General features: G+C 46.7%; 1 protein-coding gene across 4 annotated transcripts in view; it reads right to left on the reverse strand.

The window, feature by feature from the left end:
- LRRK2 (leucine rich repeat kinase 2) overlaps positions 1 to 15,230 on the reverse strand; it is a 469,339-nt gene that overhangs the window by 61,077 nt on the left and 393,032 nt on the right. For all 4 annotated transcript variants that reach the window (XM_063927081.1, XM_063927083.1, XM_063927080.1 and 1 more), the window contains exons 41-43: positions 10,217 to 10,407; positions 6,298 to 6,458; positions 5,869 to 6,039 (exon numbers count right to left, since the gene is read on the reverse strand). In XM_063927081.1, coding sequence (XP_063783151.1) covers positions 5,869 to 6,039; positions 6,298 to 6,458; positions 10,217 to 10,407 — 523 coding nt within the window. The remainder of the gene's footprint in view (positions 1 to 5,868; positions 6,040 to 6,297; positions 6,459 to 10,216; positions 10,408 to 15,230) is intronic.

Here is a 15,230-nt window from a genome sequence, read left to right on the forward strand (position 1 = left end):
TGGTCGGGTTCATATAACTGCCCGGTCACGGTGAAATATCAGGAAGGGTGGACAACAGGACAAAGCGCCTAAGTCCAACACCCGTCTTGCAGAAGCAATAGCCAGCAAGAACAGGACCTTGGCCGTGAGCCATTTAAGGTCCACCGATTCAAGAGGTTCAAATGGAGACTCTTGCAGGGCACGCAGTACAACAGACAGATCCCATGGAGCCACAGGAGGAACATAGGGAGGATGAGTGAATGTATGATCGTCAGGTATAGATGCAATTTTTGTCTGAAACCATACCGACAAGGCAGATATGTGAACCTTGAGGGAGGCCAGACGAAGACCTAAGTCCAGACCTCTTTGCAGAAAATCCAGAAGTCTGGAAGTTCTGGATCTATAGGCATCGTAATTCTTATCAGCACACCAAGGGAAGTAAGAATTCCGAAGTCTGTAATAAATCCGAGCAGAGGCCGGTTTACGGGCCTTCATCATAGTTTGACTAACCGCCTCGGTAAAATCTTTGGCCCTCAGGAGAGATGCTTTAAGAGCCACGCCTTCAAAGCCAGTCTGGCCAGATCTGGATAGAGACAAGGGCCCTGTACAAGGTCTGGTCGCTGTGGAAGTAGAAGGGGACGCCCTGTCGACAGACCTTGCAGGTCCGAGAACCAATGCCATCTGGGCCACGCTGGAGAGACTAGAAGTAGCATTCCTCCTTCTTGTTTGCACTTCCGTAGGACCCTGGGCAGGAGTGACACTGGAGGGTCCGAGATCCAAAGACCGGATCCTTGTAATTGTTTTGAGACGCCATGAGGTCTATGTCCGGTAGGCCCCACCTGTCCACTAGGAGTTGAAAGACTTCTGGTTGAAGACTCCACTCTCCGGCGTGCACGTCCTGGCGACTGAGGAAGTCCACTTCCCAGTTTAGAAACAGTCTTTGACTGTGTGTGTCCAAGAGTGCCCCCAGGTACACCATGCTCTGAGCTGGGACCAGCGAGGACTTCTTCCAATTGATAAGCCACCCATGGGCTTGCAGGAAGGTCACCGTCAGTTGCAGATGACTGAGGAGGACTTTGTGGGAATTTGGCATAATCAGCAGGTCGTCCAAGTACGGCAGGATTCTGACTCCCTAGCGATGGAGATGGGCCATCATCATGGCCATGACCTTGGTGAAGATCCGAGGAGCCGAAGCCAGTCCAAATGGCAGAGCCTGGAATTGGCAGTGAAGGTTGCCATGGTAATAGGAAAATGCAGATACGCATCCTGTATATCCAGGGATACCATATAGTCTCCGGGTTCCATAGCCAGCACAATTGAGAGCAACGTTTCCAAACGAAACCTGGACACTCTCACAAACTTGTTCAGAGATTTGAGGTTGAGTATAGGCCAGAAGGACCCACTGGGTTTTGGGACCAGAAAGAAGGTCGAGTAGTAACCTCTGCCTCTCTGGGACTGAGGTACCGGCACAACCACTCCTGTCCTCAGGAGAGAACTCACAACCGTTTGTAGAGCTTGCGCCTTTAACGGATCCAAAGGGAGAGCCGAAGTACAGAACTGGTGAGGGGAACGTCTCTTGAAGGAGACAGCGTACCCGTGAGAGACAACTACCAGTACCCATGCATCTGAAGTGGTCTTTAACCAGACCTGGGCGAACTGTGAAGTCAGCCTCCCACCTTGGGGTCCCCCAGGGGGAGGCCTGCCCTGTCATGCAGCAGGCTTGTCATGTTTTGAAGCAGGCTGAAGGGCTGCCTAGGATTGTTTTACCTTGGGCTTGGTGGTTTTAGGAGCACGAGATTGTCTCGGGTATGACTGACCCTTTGCTTTCCCTTAAGGCCAAAAGGAACGAAAAGTGGTACCTTTTGCCTTCTGTGCGGAAGGATTAGTTGTTTGGAGAAAAGCAGTCTTAGCAGCTCATAATTTAGACACAATTTTATTTAGGTCTTCCCAAAACAAAATGTCCCCAGTAAAGGGGAGTACCTCCAATGTCTTTTTGGAGTCCAGGTTCACTTTCCACCACCTCAACCACTGTATGCGGCGAGCCAGGACATATACGTGGTCGACGCCTTGGCTGCCAATACTCCCGCCTCAGAGGATGCCTCCTGAATGTAATAGGCGGCGGTAATGTGAGACAGGTATTGTCTGGCATTGTCAGAAATATCCTCAGGCAGCTCTTCCTCTAATGCCTGAACCCACACCTTAAAACCTTTTGCAGCCCTAGAGGCAGCTATAGTGGGTCTATGAATAGCTTCTATAAGGGAGTAGATAGATTTCAGACATCCCTCCACACGCTTATTGGCCGGTTCTTTCAGTGAAGTGACAGTGGTGACAGGCAGAGTGGACAACACCATGAGGCGGGTGACGTGACAATCCACCGGGGGTGGAGTCTCCCAATTGTTACAAAACTCTGCAGGTAGAGGATAGCGAGCCAAGGCCCATTTAGGCAGAGGGAATTTCTTCGCTGGATTAGACCAGGGTTCCTGTCTGATGTCCACTAAATGATCAGAATGGGTAATACAGTTTTAACCACCTTCTGTTGTTTAAACTTATCAGTTTTCTTTGCCATATTAGTGGAATCCTCATCATCAGTGATTTGTAGGATATGCTTAAGAGCGACCACTAAGGCAGGAACATCAATTTGCAAGGGAGAATCCTCATCAGTAACACAGGATTCAGTGTCTGACAGGAACGTATGGTCCCCCTCCTCTTCAGATGAAACATTAGAGAGGTTTGTGGATTGTGACAAGGAAACAGTCCGCTTAGAAGACCCAGGGACACGGGAGTGACCTGGGGTAGATTTCTGTCTAACCAGAGACTGATTCAGTTACTGCAGTTGATTAGACAAATTTTCCGCCCAAGGCGGATTAACTATAGGGGCAATTTGTGGTGGTAGTGGCACTGGTGTACCCAGCAGGGTGGTGAACCCAGCCCAGGGTTAATCCTGAGTAGATGCAGGAACTGCGAACTGACTGGAGGTGCATGACAAGTAATACACAGACCATCATACGACACTTCCCCCTCTGGTAAATCCCTGGAGCATGCTCTGCATGATGCAGGAGCTTCCACTGATTTACTGCCCTTTCTGTTAGACATTATGAGATAAATGCAACAACAGGGCTATTATAGTACGAAGAAGCCAGACAAAAAAACAATACCTGCAGATAGAACCTGGTTTTATGTGACTGTAACACAGTAGATATATACGTATTTGAATACTGTATTATAAGACCCAAACGCACCTAGCCCAGGGTACAGAATATAGTGAGTTATATCTTGGAAACACTGATAGTGAAACCACACAGCAGATACAGGCACACAGTCATAGGCAATGCAGAAATTATTATTACAATAAAGCTGCACTGGACTAGAATACATACATATATATCACAGTGCGGTCAGTAACCGGATGATATATCAGAATACTCGTACAATATATTCTGTAAAAGGTACACTCTTTCTCAACTAACGCTGTTTGTATCAAGACATGTAGGTAGGGTAAGTGTTTGTAAAGTCTCATCGCTGTGTACAGGTGGCTTTACAAGGGAGACCTTGCCCTGCAATCCCAGAGACCAGCAGCAGCTTTGCTCAGAAGATGGCGCTCAGCGTCTCAGTCAGGGAGTGAGGGAGAGTGTGAGGCAGCTCCAGGGCAGGAAATCTGCAAGGAGATGGCGCCTTGGGCCAGGGGAGGGGCTACAGGTCAAGTGTCGCCTCCCCCATGCTGGACTTCCACCCCAGGTACTAGTGAGCCTTATTAAATGAGGCGCTAGTACACCCGACCTGTGCTCAAATGCCCCGGTGGCCTAGTGGGGTCCTTGCCCTGTAACACTGTCCATGCCAGTGCCACAAACCGTCTCCCTAGGTCGCGGTCAGAATGCGATTTAATGGCGGATTATGTCTGGGAGACCCTCTTACCTCCTCCCCATAGCAGCCATACGAACCAGGAGAGCGGTCTGCAACTCTGCGCCTTCTCCGACGCAAGTACCTGGGAACCAGGCCGCGGGAGTATGCAACGCCGCTTGGGAGGTGATGGAGCTGCAGTGCTGAATGTCACACTGACATACAGCGCCCAGCCAGAGAAGAAATATTTTTTAGAAAAGCTTTTCAGGAATGCCCATTGCAGCCCTCCTGTTAAGTGACTCTACACCCCCGATGTTTTCTCTGTGGAATCCAATGTAACCTGCTGCAGAAATAAAATAATAAACTATAAAAGAGCTTTATGGGGCTGCAAAGTGCAGACCCCTGTAAGAAGTGCATCCAGCTTCATGCTGGTACCATAATAAACTGACCTGCCTGAGCAAGGGGGCGGGGTTATAGGGAGAGGGACTGGAGCTTCCTGGGATATCTGAAAAGGCTTAACTGTGTAGTGCCCTGGAGCTGATCCTACCAGCTATAACCTGATGTTATCCCTGTGGAGCCCTATGGAACCCAAAGAAGAAAATATGCTAATTCTGCAGCCACCTGGAAATGTTCTGAGACGCATACTTGCAGCATTACAGACCCTATCAAATGTGTACACACCCTCCGTGGTGGTCGCAGATCCCTGAGTAACCCTATGGTCGCGCAGAATGGCTGCGGAACTAACGTCATGTTATCTGTGTATGGGATCGCTGTTGTAGGCTGGGAAATGCCCGGAAATTGGTTACCTCCCACAAACGGTCCCTGAATGCCAATCACTGTAAGAATTAATCCTCACTGCTAGCGGCATTGTTAAGGTGCACAGTGGAACAGTAACGCATGCACAGTGAGACATATTTTAATGCTTTCTAACATTAACAACCCAACATGGATTGTTAATGTTAGAAAGCATTAAAACATGGTTGATCAAGGTTTCTAATAGAAAACAATGTTTCACTGTATTAATATATCAATGCATTAATATATATTTTTTCCAGTCCTGTTTACAAGGCAAAACCATGTTGGCTTACATGTTATGTAACAGCCTGCAAATTACCTGTATATGGTAAACATGTTCATGAACACATTAATATGGTTCCACCCTGAATACCTATTATTACATTTAGATGGTTGTCACTGAGACCTCTACCACAGACTAGGAGTTTCCCTACTTAATACCTTTATTAAATTAGGAATACAAGATATGATTAAATTTACTTCTGATGTTTGAAATTGGCTTCTACCTAAGATTTGAAGGTATATTTACTAAAGTGTGGGCTTACAAAAGTGGAGATGTTGCCCATAGCCACATGCGTATTTATAACGGGTGCAGTGTGTGCTGCGCATACGAGCCCCAGGGGTCCGGGGAAGCCCACACCCATTTTTTTCAATACTTACCCATCAGAGTCCCATGCCGGCAGCTGAAGCGCTGCAGAAATCACCAGGAAAATGGTGAGCATTTTCACAGCATTGTGCGCAGTAAGAAAATCACTGTGAAAATGGCCATTTTCCCATATTCCTATGCATTAGATTCTGAGACAGCGTTAGGGTCCCCTAATGACCAGAGTCTACAGCGCAGTCATCTAGAGAGGAGGTGGCCCAGGCGGAATTTGCAAACAGGCCTCCTCCTCTCTTGATGCTCCCCTATCCATAGCAACCAGGTTCTACTGATTTATCTAGCACATTCTAGAATATAATAACTAGAATATGATTGGTTGCTATGAGCAACAGCACCACTTTTCTAAACCCCCACTTTAGTAAATATATGCCCTCGTGTTTAAATCTTATAATAATGTAGTCATTGACCTCTGCATAGAGATTTACCATCTTTCTTACTGGATGAGAGCAGAATCACTTACAAAAGAAAATAAATAAATGTAACAACCTTTCACAATTTCATGCATTGTATATGATCATTTCCATTCTGCAATATTTACAGGTGACGGACAGAAATAATCTCTGCAAATATTATAAATCTTCTTAATTAACACTTACCAGGCAATTTTCCATTGATAGCCAATTCATCAAATTCATTTGGAAACTTCAGTCCTTCAACCATCCTAGCTCCAGCTGTCAGGATATCATACAGCAATAATCCGAATGAATAAACATCAGCCTGCTGGTTGTAAATAACATTTCCCCTTGCAACTTCAGGCGCTCGGAATCCTAAAACAATAACATCTTATTAATAGAATATGCATTTTGTGCAGCAATAAGTAGTATGTCATTTTTCTGCAGCTGCTACACATGCTGTACCTCAAACACACATACATATGTGTATAGTACATACATACAGCTGATTGACAAATACTATGTTAGAGTTTATCCAGATCACAGTATACTGCATAAACGATTCATTCCAATTATAAAAAAAACCCAACAACTTTACTCATACTGGTATTACAGAACAATGATAATTATTACCAGGAGTGCCTTCTGAAGTTTTGATCCCCATCCTGCAGCAATACTGAGCAATACCATAGTCTGCAATCTTGGCAATGACTGCAGAGTTTGGATATAAAGTAAATAGTAGAACGTTGTGGGGCTTCAAATCCCTATAGATTATCATCGATGAATGAAGATACCTTTGGTAGAACAAAGCAAAACAGTGGAATACCTTAAAAAATAAATTCAGTCACAAAGAAACAAACCATAATTGCAATTTTCAAAAACAAATCCATAAATGTGTGCACATGTTGGTTATTGTTGCAAAATACATACAGAATTGTATGATGGGCCTAATTCAGACCTGATCGCAGCAGCAAAATTGTTCTCTAATGGGCAAAACCATGTGCACTGCAGGGCGGGCAGATATAACATGTGCAGAGAGAGTTAGATTTGGGTGGGGTGTGTTCAAACTGAAATCTAAATTGCAGTGTAAAAATAAAGTAGCCAGTATTTACCCTGCACAGAAACAATATAACCCACCCAAATCTAACTCTCTTTGCACGTTATATCTGCACATGGGGCCTAATTCAGATCTGATCGCAGCAGCAAATTTGTTAGCAAATGGGCAAAACCATGTGCACTGCAGGGGGGGGGGGAGCAGATGTAACATGTGCAGAGAGAGTTAGATTTGGGTGAGGTATGTTCAAACTGAAATCTAAATTGCAGTGTAAAAATAAAGCAGCCAGTATTTACCCTGCACAGAAACAATATAACCCACCCATATCTATGTTATATCTGGCCCCCCCTGCACCCCTGCAGTGCACATGGGGCCTAATTCAGACCCGATCGGTGCTGTACACAGCAGCCGATCAGGTCTGAACTGCGGGCGCATGCCAGACAGCTGAAGGCTGTCTAAGTCGTGCGATAGCCTCTGCCTGACTGACAGGCAAAGGCAGTCACTGGGCGGGAGGGGGCGGGCCGGCGGCGTTTGGCCACCGTTTAGGGGGCGCGGTCCGGGTCAACGCAGGCGTGCCCAGACCATGCGTGAGGCGGGCTGCCACGGCTGCGTGACGTCACACGTAGCCGCTACCACCAGCACAGTGACGAGTAGCTACCTGCCAGCGCGCAGGATCTGCGCTGCCAGGGGGCTACTCTTCAAGTACAAAAGCATCGTCGCTGTGCGATGCTTTTGTACTTGAGCGGGGGGGAGGTCGGTCCTAACAGGCGGGGCGGACTAGCCCTGTGCTGGGCGTCCCCCCGCATGTCTGTGTATCTGATCGTTTTAGCAAATCTACGATCAGGTCTGAATTAGGCTTGGTTTTGCCCATTTGCTAACAAATTTGCTGCTGCGATCAGATCTGAATTAGGCCCATGGTTTTGCCCAATAGAGAACAATTTTGCTGCTGTGATCAGGTCTGAATTAGGCCCACTGTCAGCAAGATAAAGCAGGCCATAAACTATATGATAATCAGACCAGCAGATGAATTACAGTTCTGAACGATTAGCATTTGGTGTATGTACATAAACAACTGTTCACAGCCTGAAAACAGCTGATCATTTGGTTTATCAAACCTGTCTGATTCTCCCACCTGATGTGAATGCCTCCATACACTGCAGTCTATCATCAGCTTTACTCTCATATAGTACAATACTTTCCAGAGGAGAGGGGACAAAAGCACACTGTGTGTACGTAAGGTATGCAAGTGACCGGTCAATGATGTCAGGCTTCCTAGGGAGATGTTGCTACATTTTGTTTTTTGCCAAGTTCTGTGGACATATCCCATAGGATTCTGTAAGTAATAAATTGGTCTGGCGGAAAAATAATTTTCAGTAAAGGTTCCTTCAAGTCCTCTCTTTTTTATATTTTACAGTTGCACTATAGGTGCCAGAATCCCCCATCTGCCTGGGTATGCTTGCGCTTGTGGTTCTCTAAGTGGCAGCATGTCCTGGCAGTCCCCTGGGGAAGCCAACCCTGGTGCCAAATGGCCTGGTGGGGGAACCTCTATGGATTTGCTTGTCAAGCTTATTGTTGGTTAAACCCAAAATTGCACCGTCAGCTCTGTATTAGGGGGGTAATTCCAAGTTGATAGCAGTTGGGCAAAACCATGTGCACTGCATGGGGGGGCAGATATAACATGTGCAGAGAGAGAGAGATTTGGGTGTGGTGAGTTCAATCTGCAATCTAAATTGCAGTGTAAAAATAAAGCAGCCAGTATTTACCCTGCACAGAAACAAAATAACCCACCCAAATCTAACTCTCTCTGCAAATATTATATCTGCCCCCCCTGCAGTGCACATGGTTTTTCCCAACTGCTAAAAAATTTCCTGCTGCGATCAACTTGGAATTACCCCCTATGTTCACGATTTCTGTATTTTCTACAAATCTAAAGCTGTGTACACACTTCTCATCCAATCCAAACCTCAGTTGGTCTGACATTGGTAGATTGTCTACACTCACACAACCTCTGGTTTCATCCAATCCTTGTCGTCTTGTTACAAGATTTTTAAACCTGCTGAAAAATCAATAGACCCAATCGCCAATTACCATATCAATATAGAAGTCTCTACGCTCCTTCTACTGGTATGTCCAATTCTTCCCCAAATTCATGTGTGTGAGTGACAGCTGCTCTGCCTAAAGCTGCATAAACACGGTGCGATTTTCCATGCTATATGGACTATATTCCATATCGCACAAAAACATAGTGCATATCACACCGTTTGTATGCACTTGCGATGCCGATGCGCGATCCCGCTGGATCGGCATTGCAAGAAAATATAGTCTGTGCAGGCAGGGCACATACGGACTACATGCCTCCGGGCACAATGTAGTCAGTATCAGCCGTTAGCCTGCATCAGTGCGTGTGTACACACCTTAAGATTGGAAAAGTGTGTAGAAAAACACAATCCTTTCAACAGATCCAGCAATACTTGACAGGTGTATATGCATAGATTGGGTGTTGTATCTGCGGCCTTGGTCTCCAGTAAGAATGTGTCAGCAGTCTGGCCTGGAAGTGGATTCCCGAAGGATTGGACAAGTGTGTACCCAACTAAACCCATCACAGTGAACCCTAATACAATATTGTACATAGAGCATCTGAGTGACTACAATACAACTTGCAGATAAATATAAATATCATGCAGATATCCTCTCTTTTTTTCCCTCTTACAGTCCTATTGCTTGCACAAATAGCCATTTTTTTGCTTTGTACTCACTGCAGATTCCCTTCTGATTTTCTTTATCTTTATTTGTTTTAACTTTTATCTATCTTCCCTTTCCCTTATCTCACTTCAACTTCATTGTACATCCAATATCCCAAGTACACACTTCCTTCTTCTCTTCTCCACACAGTGGCAGGCGGGGAGTTTGACTGGGGCGGAACACCTGTCAAACCGTAACGCAGGTGTCCTAAGGCAAGCTCAGGGAGTTCAGAGACCTCCCGTGTAGCAGAGAGGCACAAAAGCTTCACTACTAATAATCCCCTTTCAAAATTCATGTTATTGACTCCAAAGGAGCTTAGTAGTGTTTGCACAGCTCACTGAGACTCATCATATTGTTACTAGGAGACTCCTATAGGACCAATGCTGTATGGCTCTATCAATGAATGACACAGACTCAGGGGCCACACATTGAGGGCCACAGCCATATCAAGTAGTACCTGATACAAACAAATCCAATAGCCTACTGGGAACTATTTCAGTAAAGTCAATGTACAATCCATCCCTGAATCCAAAATGGTAGCTCAGAGTATGTAAGGAGAAATGTTATCATAAAAAGCTAGTCTACAGCAAAGGCAATATAACAATATTTAACAACATGTGATAAAACATGCAACTTCCAAAATGAATGGTTAAATTACAAAAAATAACTCATACAAAAAGAAACAAGTGCTTTGTATGAGGAAATCCAAGTAATTTAGATCCTACATATTCAACTTTATATAGATACATTTTTTACCTCAGCCCATCAGCAACATGCAGAGCTATCCTGTGCTGTAGAGTTCGCGTCAGACTATTACTGTCTTGTTGAAGTAGATGGTCAAGAGAACCCTTTGGAGCAAGTTCCATCACCAGCATCCTAGGACGGACACCAGCTGCCAGCAAACACACCAAGCTTGGGTGATGGAGGTGACTAAGAACTGTCAGTTCCTATACAATAAAGAATAATAACAAAACAGTCAAATGCTTTGCACATTTAATTCATATTTGGCCCAAGAGGTCTCCTAAGGTAAAACTTAAAAGTATTATAAAAGGGAACGTTCTTTACAGATGGGGCACAGAAAGTGATTAATTGGGGCAAGTGTTCAATAGTATCAATGTGTGGTGGTAGTAAATGACAGTAGACAAGAGTTGAAAGAGCATGACAACACAAATGTAGTTTTTTCCACCTCCAAGCGTGTGTAGGTAGTGTCCCAGCTAGGATTCTATGCGGGCAGGGCACCGGGAGTGCAAGGGCAGTGTTTTTCCTCACACATGCGCAAGAAAAGGGGGTGCAACCCTGCCAGCATCACTCGACATCAGCCGTGGTATCACTGATGGGGTAGTGCACAGGTGCTGGGCTTACCCCAAGCTCTTCCTTTACTGTGAATAGATGCTGTACGCGAGGCAGACTCATATGTCACTCAAAGTACCTGGGGATGCCAAACTGATGTGCTAGACACTCCATGTTGGCTGGACAACTTGTCGTCAATAGAAAGTGCATAACTAATCATCCAGCCCTGCATTAGGCACGGACTACCTGAACCAATTCCAAAGAAAATAAGATTTTAAACCTACCGGTAAATCTTTTTCTCCTAGTCCGTAGAGGATGCTGGGGACTCCGTAAGGACCATGGGGTATAGACGGGCTCCGCAGGAGACATGGGCACTCTAAAGACTTTAGATGGGTGTGCACTGGCTCCTCCCTCTATGCCCCTCCTCCAGACCTCAGTTAAAGAACTGTGCCCAGAGGAGACGGACAGTACGAGGAAAGGATTTTTGTTAATCTAAGGGCAAGATACATACCAGCCCACACCATCCACACCGTACAACATGGAATATACTAACCAGTTAACAGTATGAAACAAAACGGCATCAGCCAGAGACTGATCAAAACTGTAACATAACCCTTATGTAAGCAATAACTATATACAAGCCTTGCAGAATTTAGTCCGCACTGGGACGGGCGCCCAGCATCCTCTACGGACTAGGAGAAAAAGATTTACCGGTAGGTTTAAAATCTTATTTTCTATTACGTCTTAGAGTATGCTGGGGACTCCGTAAGGACCATGGGGATTTTACCAAAGCTCCAGACCGGGCGGGAGAGTGCGGATGACTCTGCAGCACCAATTGAGCAAACATGAGGTTCTCATCAGCCAAGGTATCAAACTTATAGAATTTAGCAAAAGTGTTTGAACCCGACCAAGTAGCTGCTCGGCAAAGTTGTAATGCCGAGACACCTCGGGCAGCTGCCCAAGAAGAGCCCACCTTCCTAGTGGAATGGGCCTTTACCGAATTTGGTAACGGCAACCCAGCCGTAGAATGAGTCTGCTGAATCGTGTTACAAATCCAGCGGGCAATAGTCTGCTTAGAAGCAGGAGCGCCAACCTTGTTGGCTGCATACAGGACAAACAGTGCCTCTGTTTTCCTAACCCGAGCCGTCCTGGCTATATAATCTTTAAAGGCCCTGACTACATCAAGAGACTTGGAATCCTCCAAGTCACCCGTAGCCACAGGCACCACAATAGGTTGGTTCATATGAAACGATGAAACCACCTTAGGCAGAAATTGAGGAGAAGTCCTCAACTCTGCTCTATCCACATGGAAAATCAGATAGGGGCTTTTGTGAGACAAGGCCGCCAATTCGGACACCAGCCTCGCAGATGCCAAGGCTAACAACATGACCACTTTCCAAGTGAGAAATTTTAACTCAACTGTTTGAAGGAGGTTCAAACCAGTGTGACTTAAGGAACTGTAACACCACGTTAAGGTCCCATGGCGCCACTGGGGGCACAAAAGGAGGCTGGATGTGCAGCATTCCCTTTACAAAAGTCTGGACTTCTGGGAGAGAAGCCAATTCCTTCTGAAAGAATATTGACAGGGCTGAAATCTGCACCTTAATGGAGCCTAAATTTAGGCCCATATCCACTCCTGTCTGCAGAAAGTGGAGAAAACGGCCCAGGTGGAAATCTTCCGAAGGAGCATTCTTGGCTTCACACCAAGATACATATTTCCTCCAGATACGGTGATAATGTTTCGCCGTCACATCCTTCCTAGCTTTTATCAGAGTAGGGATAATTCCCCCGGAATACCTTTCCTAGCTAGGATTTGGCGTTCAACCGCCATGCCGTCAAACGTAACCGCGGTAAGTCTTGGAACACGCAGGGCCCCTGCTGCAACAGGTCCTCCCTGGGAGGAAGAGGCCACGGATCGTCTGTGAGCATTTCCTGAAGATCTGAATACCAGGCCCTTCGAGGCCAATCCGGAACAATGAGTATTGTCTGGACTCTTTTTCGTCTTATGATTCTCAGTATTTTTGAGATGAGTGGAAGAGGAGGGAAGACATAGACCGACGGAAACACCCACCGTGTCACCAGGGCGTCTACCGCTACAGCCTGAGGGTCCCTTGACCTGGAACAATACCTCCGAAGTTTCTTGCTGAGGCGTGACGCCATCATGTCTATTTGAGGAAGCCCCCCAACGACTTGTTATCTCTGCAAAAACTTCTTGATGAAGACCCCACTCTCCTGGATGGAGATCGTGTCTGCTGAGGAAGTCTGCTTCCCAGTTGTCCACTCCCGGAATGAAGACTGCTGACAGCGCGCTTACGTGATTTTCCGCCCAGCGAAGAATCCTGGTGGCTTCCGCCATTGCCACTCTGCTCCTTGTCCCGCCTTGGCGTTTTACATGAGCCACTGCTGTGACGTTGTCCGATTGAATCAGAACAGGTAGGTCGCGAAGAAGAGTCTCCGCTTGTCGTAGGCCGTTGTATATGCCCTTAATTCCAGCATGTTGATGTGTACACAAGCCTCCTGGCTCGACCACAGTCCCTGAAAATTTCTTCCTTGTGTGACTGCTCCCCATCCTCAAAGGCTCGCGTCCGTGGTCACCAGACCCCAGTCTTGAATGCCGAACCTGCGACCCTCTAGAAGGTGAGCACTCTGAAGCCACCACAGGAGAGACATCCTGGCCCTGGGGGACAGGCTTATTTTCTGATGTATTTGTAGATGGGACCCCGACCACTTGTCCAGAAGGTCCCACTGAAATGTCCTCGCATGGAACCTGCCGAAGGGAATGGCCTCGTAGACCGCCACCATCTTTCCCAGTACTCGAGTGCATTGATGAACTGACACTCTTTTTGGCTTTAACAGGTCTCTGACCATGCTCTGGAGTTCCTGGGCTTTTTCCGTTGGGAGAAAAACCCTCTTCTTTTCCGTGTCCAGAATCATGCCTAAAAATGATAGCCGAGTCGTTGGAATCAACTGCGACTTTGGCAAATTTAGGATCCAGCCGTGTTGCTGCAGCACTCTCAGCGAGAGTGACACGCTTTTCAGCAACTGATCTCTCGATTTCGCTTTTATCAGGAGATCGTCCAAGTATGGGATAATTGTGAGTCCTTGCCTGCGTAGGAGCACCATCATTTCCGCCATTACCTTGGTGAAAATACCCAGGCCGTGGTCTGAAACTGGTAATGACAGTCCTGTACAGCGAACCTCAGGTACGCCTGATGAGGAGGATAAATGGGGACATGAAGGTATGCATCCTTTATGTCTAGTGATACCATAAAATCCCCCCCTTCCAGGCTGGAGATCACTGCCCGGAGAGATTCCATCTTGAATTTGAACCTCTTTAGATACAGGTTTAGGGATTTTAGATTCAGAATGGGTCTGACCGAGCCATCCGGTTTCGGGACCACAAATAGGGTTGAATAGTACCCTTTCCCCTGTTGTATTAGGGGAACCTTGATAATCACCTGCTGTCGACACAGCTTTTGTATTGCAGCTAAAACTATTTCCCTCTCTGGGGGAGAAGCGGGCAAAGCCGACTTGAAATCGGTGAGGAGGCACTTCTTCGAATTCCAGTTTGTAGCCTTGGGATACAATTTCTATCGTTCAAGGATCCAAATCTGACAGAACCCAGACCTGGCTGAAGAGTCGAAGACGTGCCCCCACCGGCACGGACTCCCGCAGTGGAGCCCCAGCGTCATGCGGTGGATTTTGCAGAAGCCGGGGAGGACTTCTGTTCCTGGGAACTAGCCGTAGCAGGCATTCTTTTTCCTCTACCCTTACCTCTGGCGAGGTAGGACGAGCCCCGACCTCTTCTGGACTTAAGCGACCGAAAGGACTGCATCTGATATTGAGGTGTTTTCTTTTGCTGTGGGGGAACATAAGGCAAAAAAGAAGATTTACCCGCGGTAGCTGTGGAAACCAGGTCCGCGAGGCCCTCCCCAAATAAAACCTCACCATTGTAAGGCAAAGTTTCCATATGTCTCTTTGAATCAGCATTACCCGTCCATTGGCGGGCCCACAGGGCTCGCCTAGCAGAAATTGCCATGGCATTGGCTCTTGAACCCAACAGCCCAACGTCTCTCTCAGCGTCTCTCATATATAACGCTGCGTCTTTAATATGACCCAAGGTCAATAAAATGCTATCCTTATCTAGGGTGTCAATGTCAGATGACAAGTTATCTGCCCATGCTGTTATTGCGCTACATACCCATGCCGACGCTACTGCCTGTCTGAGAAAGGCACCCGTATGTGTATAAATTGATTTTAAGGTAGTCTCCTGTCTGCGATCAGCAGGATCCTTGAGGGCTGCCGTGTCTGGAGACGGTAGCGCCACCTTTTTGGACAAGCGCGTCAAAGCCTTGTCCACCCTGGGCGAGGATTCCCACCGTAACCTGTCCTGTGCAGGGAAAGGATACGCCATAAGAATCCTCTTGGGAATCTGCAGTTTCTTGTCCGGAGTTTCCCAAGCTTTTTCAAATAAAGCGTT

Source organism: Pseudophryne corroboree, chromosome 6, assembly GCF_028390025.1.
Source record: "Pseudophryne corroboree isolate aPseCor3 chromosome 6, aPseCor3.hap2, whole genome shotgun sequence".
Lineage (NCBI taxonomy): Eukaryota > Metazoa > Chordata > Amphibia > Anura > Myobatrachidae > Pseudophryne > Pseudophryne corroboree.